The 14,961-nt window shown below is 35.3% G+C and overlaps 1 protein-coding gene across 2 annotated transcripts in view; it reads right to left on the bottom strand.

The window, feature by feature from the left end:
- Positions 1 to 14,961, bottom strand: part of SASS6 (SAS-6 centriolar assembly protein) — a 41,884-nt gene that overhangs the window by 12,671 nt on the left and 14,252 nt on the right. The window contains exons 8-14 of one of the 2 annotated variants that reach the window (XM_041747375.1): positions 12,920 to 13,111; positions 7,845 to 8,039; positions 7,647 to 7,736; positions 7,392 to 7,571; positions 6,781 to 6,862; positions 5,714 to 5,850; positions 3,537 to 3,665 (exon numbers count right to left, since the gene is read on the bottom strand). In XM_041747375.1, coding sequence (XP_041603309.1) covers positions 3,537 to 3,665; positions 5,714 to 5,850; positions 6,781 to 6,862; positions 7,392 to 7,571; positions 7,647 to 7,736; positions 7,845 to 8,039; positions 12,920 to 13,111 — 1,005 coding nt within the window. The remainder of the gene's footprint in view (positions 1 to 3,536; positions 3,666 to 5,713; positions 5,851 to 6,780; positions 6,863 to 7,391; positions 7,572 to 7,646; positions 7,737 to 7,844; positions 8,040 to 12,919; positions 13,112 to 14,961) is intronic. The other variant, XM_041747376.1, reaches the window with a different exon arrangement.

The raw sequence follows: 14,961 nt of genomic DNA, 5'->3' as shown, positions 1-14,961 counted from the left end.
AGACTACCTAGATCAGTGATCTCCAAAGTAGGCAGTGATTATGACTATACACTGAGGTAGGAGAAGAAAATGTTATAAATTTAATATATATATTTTTAATTTCACTCTTTAATTTCTAAAATTTGAATATTATATTCATAGATAACATAATGAAGCAGTTATCCAATCAAATGTATTAACTCACCTAATCCTCACAATAAATCCAGTAAGGTAGATAAAATTATTGCTCTACTTTATAAGAGAAGACACTGAAGCATGAGAAGTTTCTTCTTTTTTGTTTATGTTTCAGTGCCTGGCCCAATTCACACATAAAGGCAGGATTTCTTTTTTTCTTTAAGATTTTATTTATTTATTCATGAGAGACAGAGAGAGGCAGAGACATAGGCAGAGGGAGAAGCAGGCTTCCTATAGGGAGCCTGATACGGACTCAATTCCAGGATCCAGGGATCACTACCTGAGCCAGATGCTCAACAACTGAGCCACCAGGCATCCCTAAAGGCAAGATCAACTCTAACATCAGATTCCACCTTCTTAACCACTAAACAATGCTGTTATGTACATAATACAGTAGTTGAGTAGTATATGCATACAATTCACAAATAAATAAATATTCCTGTATTAGAGATTCAAGCTCAACGTGTTTTAGGTTTCCTTTTGTTTTGTAACTTTTGGGGGTACATGATCAAAAGGATACAGAGATAAGTGATATAGGAAACCCTGAAAGCCTTGTTCCTATGTTTAGGAATATCCTTGTTACAATGATTCCTCCAATTCCAGAACTATAAAGGTAATCTTGTAAGTGATACTGAGACCTATAAACTAGGTGACTATCTGGAAAGTAGTATTTCTTGTCCTCACATTTGATATTATTATATATATTCTTGGAAAGCTGTTTAAAATTAAAAAAAAATTGAAAAACAGTGTGGAAGCTCCTCAAAAAGTTAAAAATAGAACTACTTTATGATCCAGCAATCACACTACTAGGTATTTTATCCAAAGGATACAAAACACTAATGCAAAGGGATACATGCATCCCTATGTGTATAGCTAAATTATTTATAATAGCCAAGGTATGGAAATAGTCCAAGTGTCCATCAGTTGATGAATGGATAAAGAAGATGTGCTATATATACACAATGGAATATTATACAGCCATAAAATTAAAGAAATCTTGCCACTTACAGTGACGCAGATGGAGCTACAGAATACAATGCTAAATGAAATATGTCAGATAGAGAAAGACAAATACCATATGATTTCACTCATACGTGAAATTTAAAAAACAAAACACAGGAAAAAATGAGTGTGTGTGTCAAAGCGAGAAATAGACTTAATTAGGCAGCCCGGGTGGCTCAGCCGTTTAGCGCCACCTTCAGCCCAGGGCCTAATCCTGGAGACCCGGGACCGAGTTCTACATCAGGCTCCCTGCATGGAGCCTGCTTCTTCTCCCTCTGCCCATGTCTCTCATGAATAAATGGATAAAATCTTAAAAAAAAAAAAAAACTTTGAAATGAAAAGACAATTCAATTATATTCTCAAGAAAAATATTAATCCCAAGATGCAATCACATTTGAGTATATTAAGAAACAATAATATTCAAGAAACAAGTGTTGGCAAGGATGTGGAGAAAAAGGAACCCTCATACACAGTTGGTGAGAACGCAAACTGATGCAGCCATTGTGTGAAACAGTATGAAGGTTCCTTAAAAAATTAAAAAATAGAATTACAGTATGATCCAGTAAAATTCCACAACTGGGTATTTACCCAAAGAATATGAAAACACTAATATGAAAAGATATGTACACCTCTATGTTTATAGCAGCATTATTTACAATAGCCAAATTCTGGAAGCAGCCCAAGTGTCCACTGATAGATGAAAGGGTCAAGAAAATGTGGTGTGTGTGTATATACATATATGTGTATATATATATATATATATATACACACACACACACAATGTGTATATATATATAAACACAATGTGTATATATATATACAATGTGATACTGCCCAGCCATAAAAAAAGAAATGAAATCTTGCTATTTGCAACAACATAGATGAAGTATGTGAAATAAGTCAAAGAAAGATAAAACCACATGATTTCACTCATGTGGAGCTTAAGAAACAAAACAAAGGAGAAAATAAAGAGACAAACCAAAAACATATAGTTAAAAAGGCTTTTTTTTAATAAATATTTTATTTATTTATTCATGAGAGACACACAGAGAGAGGCAGAGACATAGGCAGAGGGAGAAACAGGCTCCCTGTGGGGAGCCTGATGCGGAACTTGATCCCAGGATCCCATGTTGAGCCAAAGGCAGACGCTCAACCACTAAGCCACCCAGATGCTCTAAAAACGCTTTAAAGGTTAAAAAGAAGCATAGGCCTAAGCAACACAGTCAGCTTATTTGTAGGGCAGCCCAAAACTAATTTGATAAAGGGTTTATAAAAACAAATTCAAAGTCCTCCATTCAAAATGTTGTTTTCAGGGGCGCCTGGGGTGGCTGAATCAGTTAATTAAGCCTCTGACTCCTGATTTTTGCTCAGGTCATTATCTCAAGGTCATGGGATCAAGCCCACATCAGGCTCCAGGCTCAGCAGGGGGTCTGCTTGAGATTCTCTCACTCTGCCTCTCCCCTCCTTGTGCACACTCTCTAAAATAAATACACCTTTAAAAAAAAAAAAAAACTTTTCAAAATTGTTTCTATGATTTACAAAACAATCAATTTTGACCTAAACTTAAGAATGAAAATAGAATCAGTGGCTGGTCTGGGATGCCTGGGTGGCTCAGCAGTTGAGCATTTTTGGCTCAGGGTGTGATCCTAGAATCCCAGGATCGAGTCCCACACTGGGTTTCCTGCATGGAGCCTGCTTCTCCCTCTGCCTGTGTCTCTGCCCTCTCTCTGTGTGTGTCTCTCATGAATAAATAAGTAAAATCTTAAAAAAAAAAAAAATCAGTGGCTGGTCTGGGTGAATTATTGTGAAAATAAAATTATAATACATGTAAAAACAATATATAAACCTAAGACATTAAGTACTAACAATGATGATGAAGAACTCAAATGGGTAGAAAAAAATCTCAGCAAATATCACACTGGAGGAAATGCTAGTTCTATGCTATTTAAGAAAATGTTGCCAGAACTACATTTTAGAATATGCTGTAAGTCTACCTTAAAGTCCTGGCAGTAAAATCCAAAAATGTCACCATAGCTAATACATCAGCAGTATGAAGTCAGTAATTCTAGTTAGGTTTGAGAATTGTAATAGAGAATGAATAAAAATGGAAAACAGTTCAACAGGGATAAATAAAATTTAAGGAGAGTAATGTCCAGCTTTTTACAAATTATAGTGACTCAAGAAATACCATATAGTACAGGTAGTATTTCCTATAAGCATAAACTAGATATTCTGGAATATATTTATCTATTACCTAATACTTAGCAACTGACCAAAACACTAATAAATCTTTAAAAGAAAAAAATTTGTTACTAGCTTGCTATATTTCCTCCCAAAAAAGTATTAGTTAATTTGTCTACCTTTGGTCCTGAAATTGGGTGGTTGGTATTTTTGGCAGATACAGGATGAGGAAAGTTATTCTGGAATGCATATGCAGAGGAGATAGGATAACCAATCCCAAAAGTTGGGTAAGTCAGTCTACCATCAACCTAAAAATAAAAACATAAAAAGGTAAGGATGAGTTATTAGTTCTAAATAGTATTTACTGATCTATGAGACACTGTTATAATACTTAAAAACACTATCTTTAGAGGCCAATTTTATCATGACAACACAAAACTCTGCTTTAATAATAAATAATAGCATGAGGCTAGGATATCTAAGCTTTCTTAAGGAGTGGCCTTACAAGCTTAACAAAATGAAACACTGGACCTGTCTTTGAAATGACTTCAAATGACCTCTCTGAATTACCTTGGTTCCCTATAGATCTTCCATTCCTGAAAATGGGATGGGGGAAGGGTGGAGTCATAGATAAATATGCCAATCAGATATAAAATAAAAATAATTTTCTGCCAGAATGAGAACAAGGTATGTGTTCTTAAATGGACTGATTCTGACAGTAATTTGCTTTGCCACTAATTTTCAAATATAGTGACAACACCATTAACTAAGGTCATGAAAAGTTTATAAGAGAACTGAAATACAAACCGTAAGAAGCAACTGTATAAGATCACTGGCTACACAACAAAAACACCTTTTACATAGCTATTTATCATCAATTAAGAAGGTTAAGATTCAAATTTTTTCAAGTTTGTAATTCACTACTAGGTACTTCTTTCCACACCTTTTTCCAACTTAGCAAAAATCTATTCTTTTTAAACATCAAGTCAATCTAATTTATAAATACAGTTATGTATTTGCATTTTAAATCCTCTGTCAAAGCTCTCCAACAAATGACTACCAGAAACATGTCTATATGTGTACACCCTGGATTTACTGCTCCTTGCAAACAATGGAGACTGCATACTGTGGGAAATCTAGTAAGAGGCGGTGTGACAGTATGTAGGTGTTAAAAGGGACTTTATTAGACTTATGTGTTAGGTGTTTCAAGGAACAGTTTAATAAAGTGTGGCCTTGTTGTGGTTCAGATGCTATCTGGAAATGGGGATAACTGTATGACTCAGTATCTGAAATAAATCTTATTAGGTTAAGTATTAATGCATTGAGGCCAAAACCGTAGTTGGTAAAGAAGGTAGTTGGTAAAGGAGCAGTAAATCATGTTAGCCAAGACAGGAGAATGTTTGCCCATTCTGTGGTTTGGCAATGTTCCTTTTTTTTTTAATTGTGTTCAGACATGATTATGATGTGATCCTGTTTTTGTCTTGATCTGTCAGTCACAGAGTGGCCTTGCCTGATGCTGATATTCTGTGAAATTATTTATGTTCAATAGGAGAGCCCCAAGACCTAGTTGTGAATGCTAGGCTAGCTCTCCTAGCAACACCAGGGCCTTGGTGATAGTACCAAGCCAGCTCCCAGATGTAAGGAGTTGCTCTTCTTTTTCTCCCGATTTCTTGCAAGGAAAAAGCAAGAGACCTGGTCCTGGGAGCTAAAAACCTTAAATCTCCTAACTACTTCCTTCTAGAAACTGGAGCTGACAGACTGATAAAAGGACATTTCTTTCTCTTTTCTCTTAAAATTAGAATTCAGTTTAGGCTCCTTCTATCATAGTTCCAACTTGAGCTCAAACTCTGTTCTCCCTTCTTAAGGTCCCCAGAATACTCCCTTCTTTAGCACATTTGGCATTACTTATTACTGAATGATTTCTATATCCAATTTTTAAAAGTGCACCCTTGGGTAGCCCGGGTGGCCCAGCGGTTTAGCACCGCCTTCAGCCCAGGGCCTGATCCTGGAGATCCGGGATCAAGTCCCACATCAGGCTCCCTGCATGGAGCCTGATTCTCCCGCTGCTTCACTCTCTCTCTCTATCTCTGTGTCTCTCATGAATAAATAAATAACATCTTTAAAAAAATAAAAATAAATAAATAAATAAAAATTTAAAAAAAAAGTGCACCCTTGAAATATAGCCTCTTTATTAAGAGCAAGTTTACCTATATATCCCACTTCCAGGTGGGACTTAACCTTTATCTCAGTGCTAATCAATATCTAGTCATATTAGTCATGGAGACTTCCTCAGTCTGGCAATATTTTTATTTTAGGTAATTTACTAAGACCTCTCACATCTTAATTTAAATCTTACCACATTAGAGTTAGAAGAAATTCCACTTCTAATTGTGTTACTGCTAGAATGCACAGGTGGAGTGGTAGAAGGTCCCAATACATCTTGTTTTCTCACTAGCTGATTTTCATTTAGTTCTTTATTTAACCATGTGATTACTTAAATAAAAGAACAAAACAAGGTGAAGAATTTTGACTTTTTAATTTTCTAATAACTTTAAACATTTAAAAGTTATACTGAGATCTTTTTAAGTCTTTCAGAATACCTTATATCACAGGAAAATATAGGTTCACCTAAATGCTTATCATTAAAGACTCTTAGCAACCACCACATACATAGAACTCTTTATTTTATTACTATCAGAAGTACATATTTCTGCTAGTCTTGGATCTCTTTGAAGGCTTTCACTTCTAGAACAATATCTTACAGTTTATTTGAAGTTCATACTCTTGTCTGATAACCAATACTAAAAACTGAGAAAATGTGAGGGTCCCTGGGTGGCTCAGTGGTTTAGCACGGGCCTTTGGCCCAGGGCGTGATCCTGGAGTCTCAGGGATTGAGTCCCATGTCGGGCTCCCTGAGTCCCCAGGGATTGAGTCCCGTGTCGGGCTCCCTGCATGGTGCCTGCTTCTCCCTCTGCCTATGTCTCTGCCTCTCTCTCTCTCTCTCTCTGTCTCTCATGAATAAATAAAATCTTAAAAAAAAAAAAAAACTGAGAAAATGTTAAAGCTTAACCTTATATTTCAGTTTCAAATAATTCATGTTATTACTATTAGATAAATATAACAATTAAAATAAGGAGTAGTGAAGACCTTTAATATGAAGAATTTAAATTACAATCAATATTTTCAACACTTAATTTTGGGTTACTGAGACATTTAATACGGTTTTTGTTATAATGACTAACTGCTTTACAGGGCAGCTGATATACAAGTTACTATAGGAAGGACATGAAGACAATGTAATTAAAACAAATTATTTGGCTGTAGCAATATCTTGACTTACCTAGATTTTATGAACTCAAATAAAATTTTCAGATGAATAGAACAATTATAAATCTCATTTACATAAAAAGGTAAAATACTTACACTTCTCATTATTTTTTAGAAGCTGTTTGCTTTCTTCAAGCTTTTGAACAGTAGCTTCTAACTGTTCTTGTAATTTGCATACCTGAAATATCAATCCTCTCTTATTAGTATAATAAAGGCTAAATAAAAACTAAGGAATGTATCTCTATTAATTAAATACCATTAACTATTAAATAGTTAAATGAATTATAATTCACCTGCATAACACCCGTATATGTACGTATATATAACAAACACTCAAGGTATCTAGTTCATGATAACTAACTTTTCAAATTGAAATAGGTTAACTTGGGCAGCCCAGGTGGTTCAGCGGTTTAGCGCCGCCTTCAGCCCACGGTGTGATCCTGGGGACCCGGAATCGAGTCCCACGTCAGGCTCCCTGCATGGAGCCTGCTTCTCCCTCTGCCTGTGTCTCTGCCTCTCTCTCTGTTTCTCAAATAAATAAAATCTAAAAAGAAATAGGTTAACTTGTGCTGAAGCTAGTTATGTTCTTTTGGGGGGATAAAAAAGCCAAAGCTCTTCTCTAATATAACACATTTTTTTAAAAACCTGAGAAAATTTGTTATACTCTAGAAATAGTCACACACACAAAAATATAGAATATTCACTACCTCTTGCTCTTTAATTCGGAGAGCTTGTCCAACATCTTGTAATTCCTTTTGTTCCTTTTGTAATTTGTCTTCCTTCTCAGCCAAGAGTTTCTCTTGTTGAACAGTTACTGTATTCTTCAGTTTTAATTTACCCATTAAAGTTTTCAGATCCCCCTGTAACTTCTTGATAATTTCATTTGCCTGTAAAAGAGCTTCATATGTATATCTCTACTTAACCCAATGAAATTTAATATTCTATTATTTTTAAAAACAAACCTTAAGAAGTTCTGCTGATAATGATTTTATTGTAGCTTCAAGTTTTCCTAGCTGTACCTGATTTTTCTCACCATTCTCTTCTAAAGCCACCTGATACATATTTTTTAAAACAAAAATAATTAATAGGGTGTTTGTGTTTAAAAAAAGCATCACTTGTAAATGTGATCAACAATTTGTTTAAAAAATGTTTAAATAGACCTTTTGTTCCTGGATTGTATCAAATGCTTCTTTTGTTCTTAAAACAAGCTGGTCCTTATCCTTGATTTCCTGTTCTAAAACAGCCACTTTTGTTTGTAGCTGATTAATATGCTTTTCTTTTTCATGGCATTCGGCATCTAGTGTAGAATTCTCTCTTCGCAAAGAGAGGACTTCTTGCTTAGCCCGCTGGAGTTCCTAGAGGAAGAAAAAAAATGATGCAGTATGAAAAAGAGAAGTTAGCTGCTCTGGTTATTTATAATTAGACATTTAAAATATTTAAGAAGTCTTTCAAAGTTCTAGTACTGTTTTTTTTATTTCATATAGCTTTTATTTAAGATTTATTTATTTTAGATTTTTAAAGATTTTATTTATTATAGAGAGAGTGAGCAGGAAAAGGAAAAAAGGGAGAGAGAATCCTTAAGTCGACTCCCTATTGACTATGAAGCCCGTCTCAGAGCTCCATCCCCTGAGATCATGAACCACCCTGAAATCAAGAGGCGGCCACTTAACCAACAGAGCCACCCCAGCACCCCTCCATATAGCTTTTATTTTATTTATTTTATTTATTATATTTATTTTATTATATTTATTTTATTTATTTTTTATGGTTTTATTTTATTATTTTTATTTTATATTTTTTATTTTATTTTATTTATTTTATTTTATTTTATTTTATTTATTTAATTTTATTTTTTTATTTTATTTATGAGAGATACACAGAGAGAGGCAGAGACACAGGCAGAGGGAGAAACAGGCTCCATGCAGGGAACCCAATGTGGGACTCCAACCCAGGTCTCCAGGATCATGCCCTGGGCTGAAGTCAGCGCTAAACCGCTGAGCCACCCGGGCTGCCCTTAAAGGTAAAAATTAGAGACAGATTTTGGCTCTAACATAAGGAATAGACTTTTAACAATTTGAACTCTTCAAAAATGGAAGAGCGTTCTTAAGGATTAGTGAGTTCATTCCTATTTGGACCTATCTAAGCAGGTAATAAAGGACTTTGTGCCAGAGATGAAGAGAAACTTTTACACTGGACCAGATAATTTCTACAGTCCCTTCCACTTTTAAGGATTCTTAAGATTCTCTAATTTTAGGTTCATGGGCTCAATAAGAGTTATCACTATAATATTTCCCAATGATTCATGAAGCTTGTTTCTTCATAGTGAAGGATCCAGATACATGTGGTGATTTAATACAACATATACAAAAATTGGTCTGAAAATCTAGTACTGATTTTTTTTAAAGGATACAGAAGTCCCTCTAAGGTTGTATGTAACTTGTAGACTTGAAATATGATTGTAAAATACACTAATATCTAATTCAATGACAACAAGGAAAATAATCTTGATTTATGAATAAATTACAACTTTTAAAAACTAGTAACAAGGATTTTTTGGTACCTTGAAATTTACACTTAAAAAAAAAATCACTTAGGTAATAAATGCCCATTATAATAGAATTTCAAGAACATAAAATAAAAAGCCCTATCATTCTACCATGTAAGCAGTGGTTCTCAAGCTAGTATGCATATTGAAATCACCAAGAAAACTTTAAAACTATTGATGCCTGGCTCCATCCCCAGGAGTCTTATTTAGGACGCCTGGGTGGCTCAGCAGTTGAGCATCTGCCTTTGGCTCAGGGTATGATCCCAGAGTCCTGGGATCGAGTTCTACATTGGGCTTTCTGCATGGAACCTGCTTCTCCCTCTGCCTATGTCTCTGCCCCTCTCTCTCTCTCTCTCTCTCTCTGTCTCTCATGAATAAACAAATAAAATCTTTTAAAATAAAGTCTTATTTATAGTTAGTATGAGGTACAGCATGGGCAGTAGAACTCTGTAATGGATTCTAAGGGTAGCCAAGGGTGGCTGCCACAATCTGCTGTTAACATTTTGCTCTGTTTATATGCATTGATTTTTTTTTAAAGTACTCATACTGTGCAATTTTATAATCAACCTTCATACATATTACGATCTTTCCATGTCAACAAATATGTTAACACTTCTGGATTTGCTCTTAGTTCACTCTTTAAAACAAAAGTAAGCAAATATAATTGTTATTTAAAAACAGATTTTTTGGGGGACGCCTAGGTGGCTCAGAGGTTGTGTTCGCCTTTGGCTCAGAGTGTGATCCTGAGATCTGGGATCGAGTCCCATATCAGGCTCCTTGCAGGGAGCTTGCTTTTCCTTCTGCCTGTGTCTCTGCTTATCTAATGAATAAATAAATTAAAATCTTAAAAAAAAAAAAAAGATTTTAAAAAATCTAAGACAGGTCACTTCCCAATTAGCTAATACCATCTAAATGCTGCCAAGTATACACAACTCGAGGATATAGTATTTCTAGATAATTTTCATCTTTAACAAACCTTTACAAAATAATTTTATAGTATTATGCCACAACAGAATACTTTGATTTTAGAAGCAATTAATTCTACTATCAGACAGACTTGAATACAAATCAAGGTTCTTCGGTGTAACCTTGGGAATTATTTAACCTCCCTGAATCTTAGTTCCCTCATTTTAAAAACAGAAATAACAAACACTTCATAAATTACTTCACTTAATTTCCATAAAAACCCTAATGCAAATTGCTTAGCATAATGCCTGGCACACAATAAATAATAAATGGCAGCAATTATTTTTAGGGCACTAATGCCTAAAAGGTATAATTTACCATGATTAGGTAACAATACTCAGAGGTTTAAAAAAAAAAAGTTCCCAGTGTAACGACATGGAGTTTGAGTGAAATAACTCAGTTGCAGAAAGACAAAAACTATATGATTTCACTCATAAGTGGAATTTAAGACACAAAACAAATGAGCAAAGGGGGAAAAAAGAGGAAGAAAGAAAGAGAACAAGTGAGCCAAGAAACAGGCTCTTAACTATTGAGAACAAATTGATGGTTACCAGAGGGGAGGTGAGTGGGAAGAGGAGTGAAATAGATGATGGCAATTAAGGAGGACTGCACTTGTGATGAGCACAGGGTGTTGTATAAAGTACTGAATCACTATATTGTACACCTGAAACTAATAGAACAGTGAATGTTGACTATACTACAATTAAAAAAAAACAAAGGGGTTCCCAGGACTGATCATGTTCAAGTCATCTGCAAATCTTGAAAGAAAGATTTTGATTAGACATTAACGAGGGTACATGATGAGATGAGCACTGGGTGTTGTATTTTATGTTAGCAAGTTGATTTAAATTTTAAAAAAATTTTTTTTAAAGATTTTATTTATTTATTCATGATAGACATAGAGAGAGAGGCAGAGATACAGGCAGAGGGAGAAGCAGGCTCCATGACGGGAGCTGAACGTGGGACTCGATCCCGGGACTCCAGGATTGCCCCCTGGGCCAAAGGCAGGCGCTAAACCGCTGAGCCACCCAGGGATCCCCAGAATCTTTTTTTTAAAGAAATAATTTGGGATGCCTGGGTGGGTCAGTGGTCGAGCATCTGCCTTCCGCTCAGGTTGTGATCCCGGAGTCCTGGGATGGAGTCCCACATTGGGCTCCCTGCATGGAGCCTGCTTCTCCCTCTGCCTATGTCTCTGCCTCTCTGTCTCTCATGAATAAATAAATAAAATCTTAAAAAAAATTTTTTAAAGAAATATTTTGATGAAATTATATAAAGCCCATATAATGGAGCACAGTATTTATAAACTGGCCAATTTCAGGGCGAAGATAAAAGAAGTCATATAGTATTAATGACTATCCAATGTACAAGGAAAATTATAGTATTTTACGAACTGGTATGAAAGGTCCAGAGAGCAGGGAGGATGCACTACTGGTGCAGAATACTGAGGATCTGAACATCAAATCATCAAGCTTTCTACCCAGGGCAGCCTGGGTAGCTAAGTGGTTTAGCGCCGCCTTCAGCCCAAGGTGTGATCCTGGGGACCAGGGATCAAGTCCCATGTCGGGCTCCCTACATGGAGCCTGCTTCTCCCTCTGCCTGTATCTGTCCCTCTCTCTCAATCTGTGTCTCTCATAAGTAAATAAAATCTTAAAAAAATTTTTTAAATAAATAAATAAATAAAATCATCAAGCTTTAGAGTTGGAAATGGAGTGGGGAAGTCTCATGAGCTCAAATAACACTGATTTTTTATTTAAATATGATAGACTTAACAAAATCTATGTTTTCTGATTAATTCATGACAATAATGTATAATGCTAGGAAGGAGCTTATCATCATAGCCAAAGCATCAACAATGTGTCACAGAGCAAGACTTTCTAAATGTCTCTGTTGCCTAAAAGAATAAAGGAGTACTAAAGATAAGCAAATAAGAGGATTCTAATCCTTGCTCTTCCATTTACTGGCTATGAAACCTTGGGCAAGTTTCTTAAACTATCTGTGTCCTAGTTCACCATCTGCAAAATGGGGATAACAGTACCTTCTTTAAAATAATTATAAGAATTAAATGGATTAATACCTGTAAAGCAGTTAAACAGCACCTGTCACATAGCGTGTGTTCAGTATGCCTTAGCTAATCAGCATTACTAATATCATTATTATTAGACACATTATTCATATAGTTGTTGGACGTGTTAAGTAGGCTGAAAGAACCAGGCCTGTCAATACTGAATACATTGAGCCACTGACACTGTGCAGATATTAAAAGTACACTGAGGGCAGCCATGGTGGCTCAGCAGTTTAGCACCAGCCTTCAGCCCGGAGTGTAATCCTGGAGGCCCAGGATCGAGTCCCACTGTCAGGCTCCCTGCATGGAGCCTGCTTCTCCCTCTGCCTATGTCTCTGCCTCTGTGTGTGTGTGTGTTCTTCTCATGATTAAATAAATAAAATCTTTAAAAAAGTACACCGAAAAATCTAAAGGTTATGTCAACGAGCTACTCTTCAAGACCCTAACTAAAAATATCTAAGTTGACCACAGTTCTGTTCTGAATTATCCCTTTTCATCAGATTTTAGATTCTCAATTTTTTTGCAATGTCTGATCACCCTAATAACACCAAAACATCCTTGCAAAGCATCAGAGAAACAGCCTGGATACAAATAATAAAGTCACCAAATTTAAATGTTATTTTAAATTGGGGGGGGGGGGGAACAAACACAACGTTCAATACCTCTTCTACACCAGACAGTTTTGTTTTCAGTTCTCTGATGGTAGAGTCTCCTTTATATTTCCTTTCCGTTAGGTCTTTATTAGTTGCTTCTAACTCAGATAATTTGTTTTGTAGTTGCTGGATATTTCGTTGATGGAGGATTTCTAAATCTTTTTTCTGTTGTTCATGCTGCTGTTGGTACTGTACCTGTGCCTATTATATAATAAAAGTATAGTACCAAAATTGAAAACAAACACAAATACAGGAAGATTTGAAGAAAAATAAATCTTATTCTTATATATAATTATAAAAATTTCCTGTTTCAAAGAGGATCTATTTTCAATTACGGATTTCATGAAGGAGAAAGGTCAACAAAGGTACATTTACTATTTTGATCTTGTTCTTAATCTCTTTATTTTTAAAGATTTTATTTATTTATTCATGACAGACAGAAAGAGAGAGAGAGGCAGAGACAGGCTCCATGCAGGAAGCCCAATGTGGGACTTGATCTCAGGACTCCCGGATCACGTCCTCAGCCAAAGGCAGACACTCAACCGCTGAGCCACTCAGGCGTCCCGATAAGTAAAATCTTAAAAAAAAAAAAAAAAGACTGAAAATGTAATGTGGGAAGAAAATACTGCTGGAGCAATCAAGAAGAAAAAAGAGTAAACTGGTAAAGATGTTAATGTAACTGCTAAAGATGGTAATCAAATACATTGAAGGCAATAAAGGCAGTAAAAATAAAGGACTGGTTTTATCCCAGTGATCACTGTAATTTGGAGTTTTTGTTTAAAAAACAGAGAGGGACGCCTGGGTGGCTAAATGGCTGAGCAACTGCCTTTAGCTCAGGGCATGATCTTGGGGTTCCAGGATGAAGTCCTGCATCAGGCTCCCAACAGGGAGCCTGCTTCTCCTTCTGCCTTCTCTGTATCTCGCGAATAAATAAACAAAATCTTAAAAAAAAAAAAGAAATGCATTGTTAAAAATAAAAAAAGAAGTATGAGGGCTAGGACTACAACATTTACATTTTCTACTCTGGTCACTGCAGGTGATTCTGACGCACACTGAAATTTTAAAATCACTGCCTACAGGGTGCCTGGGGGGCATCGGACTCTTGATTTCAGCTCAGGTCGTGATCTCAGGGTCATGAGAGTGAGCCCTGCATCAGGTTCTGCACTGGACATGGAGCCTGCGTAAGATTCTTTCTCCCTTTCCTTTAGCCTCTCCTACCATCCCACCTCCACACATGTGCAAGTTCACTCTTTAAAAAAATTAATTAAAATCTATTATTTATTATATTAAAGGTGGAAAAATGACATGATTATTTAATTAAATCCCCAAAATCACTCATCTGACTTAGCACTCTTTGGATTAACTCTCAGGATGCAGAACAAACATCATTCCTAAAGATCAGACATTTTAGGTTATTTACCAAAAAAAGAATGAAATAAGGAAAGGAATCCACTACAATTTAGCATTTTTCTGTACAAGAAGAAAAAATGGTATTAATCTTAAAAAAACATAAATTATCATTTTATACATATCTATCTGAAAAACTAAGAAAATCAGCTATAAAACTATTAGAATCTGTAAAGATAATATATAATTAACAAGTATGATATTAATGCATATCAGCAATAATCAGAAAATTACTGTAGTGGTGGGACATAGGTGGTCCAATTCATAGCACAAAAAGCTATAAAATCTCTAGGTAAACAAATTTTAATAAGAACTGTAAAAAAAATAAAAATAAATAAAAAAAAGAGAAGATGGAGGGAAATAAAGAACAAACTATAAGCCTGTTTTAAATAAGATCTAAATAAATGAAAAGATATTCTCGCTACTGGGTTAGAAAATCCCAAAGATATTAGTTCTCCCTAACACTCCAGAAACAAGGTCAAACATACAAAGAAATTTAGTATATATTAAAGGTTGCATTTTAAATCAGTGGAATATATGGTATTGGAACAAATGACTGACTTTATGTCAAAAAAATATCTCATGCTGTATTCTATAAATATATAACCCAAACAGATTAAAAAGTTAAATACAACAACAAAAAA

The sequence above is a fragment of the Vulpes lagopus genome, chromosome 3, assembly GCF_018345385.1.
Source record: "Vulpes lagopus strain Blue_001 chromosome 3, ASM1834538v1, whole genome shotgun sequence".
In the NCBI taxonomy this organism is placed as follows: domain Eukaryota; kingdom Metazoa; phylum Chordata; class Mammalia; order Carnivora; family Canidae; genus Vulpes; species Vulpes lagopus.
This window is presented reverse-complemented; position numbering and strand designations above follow the sequence as displayed.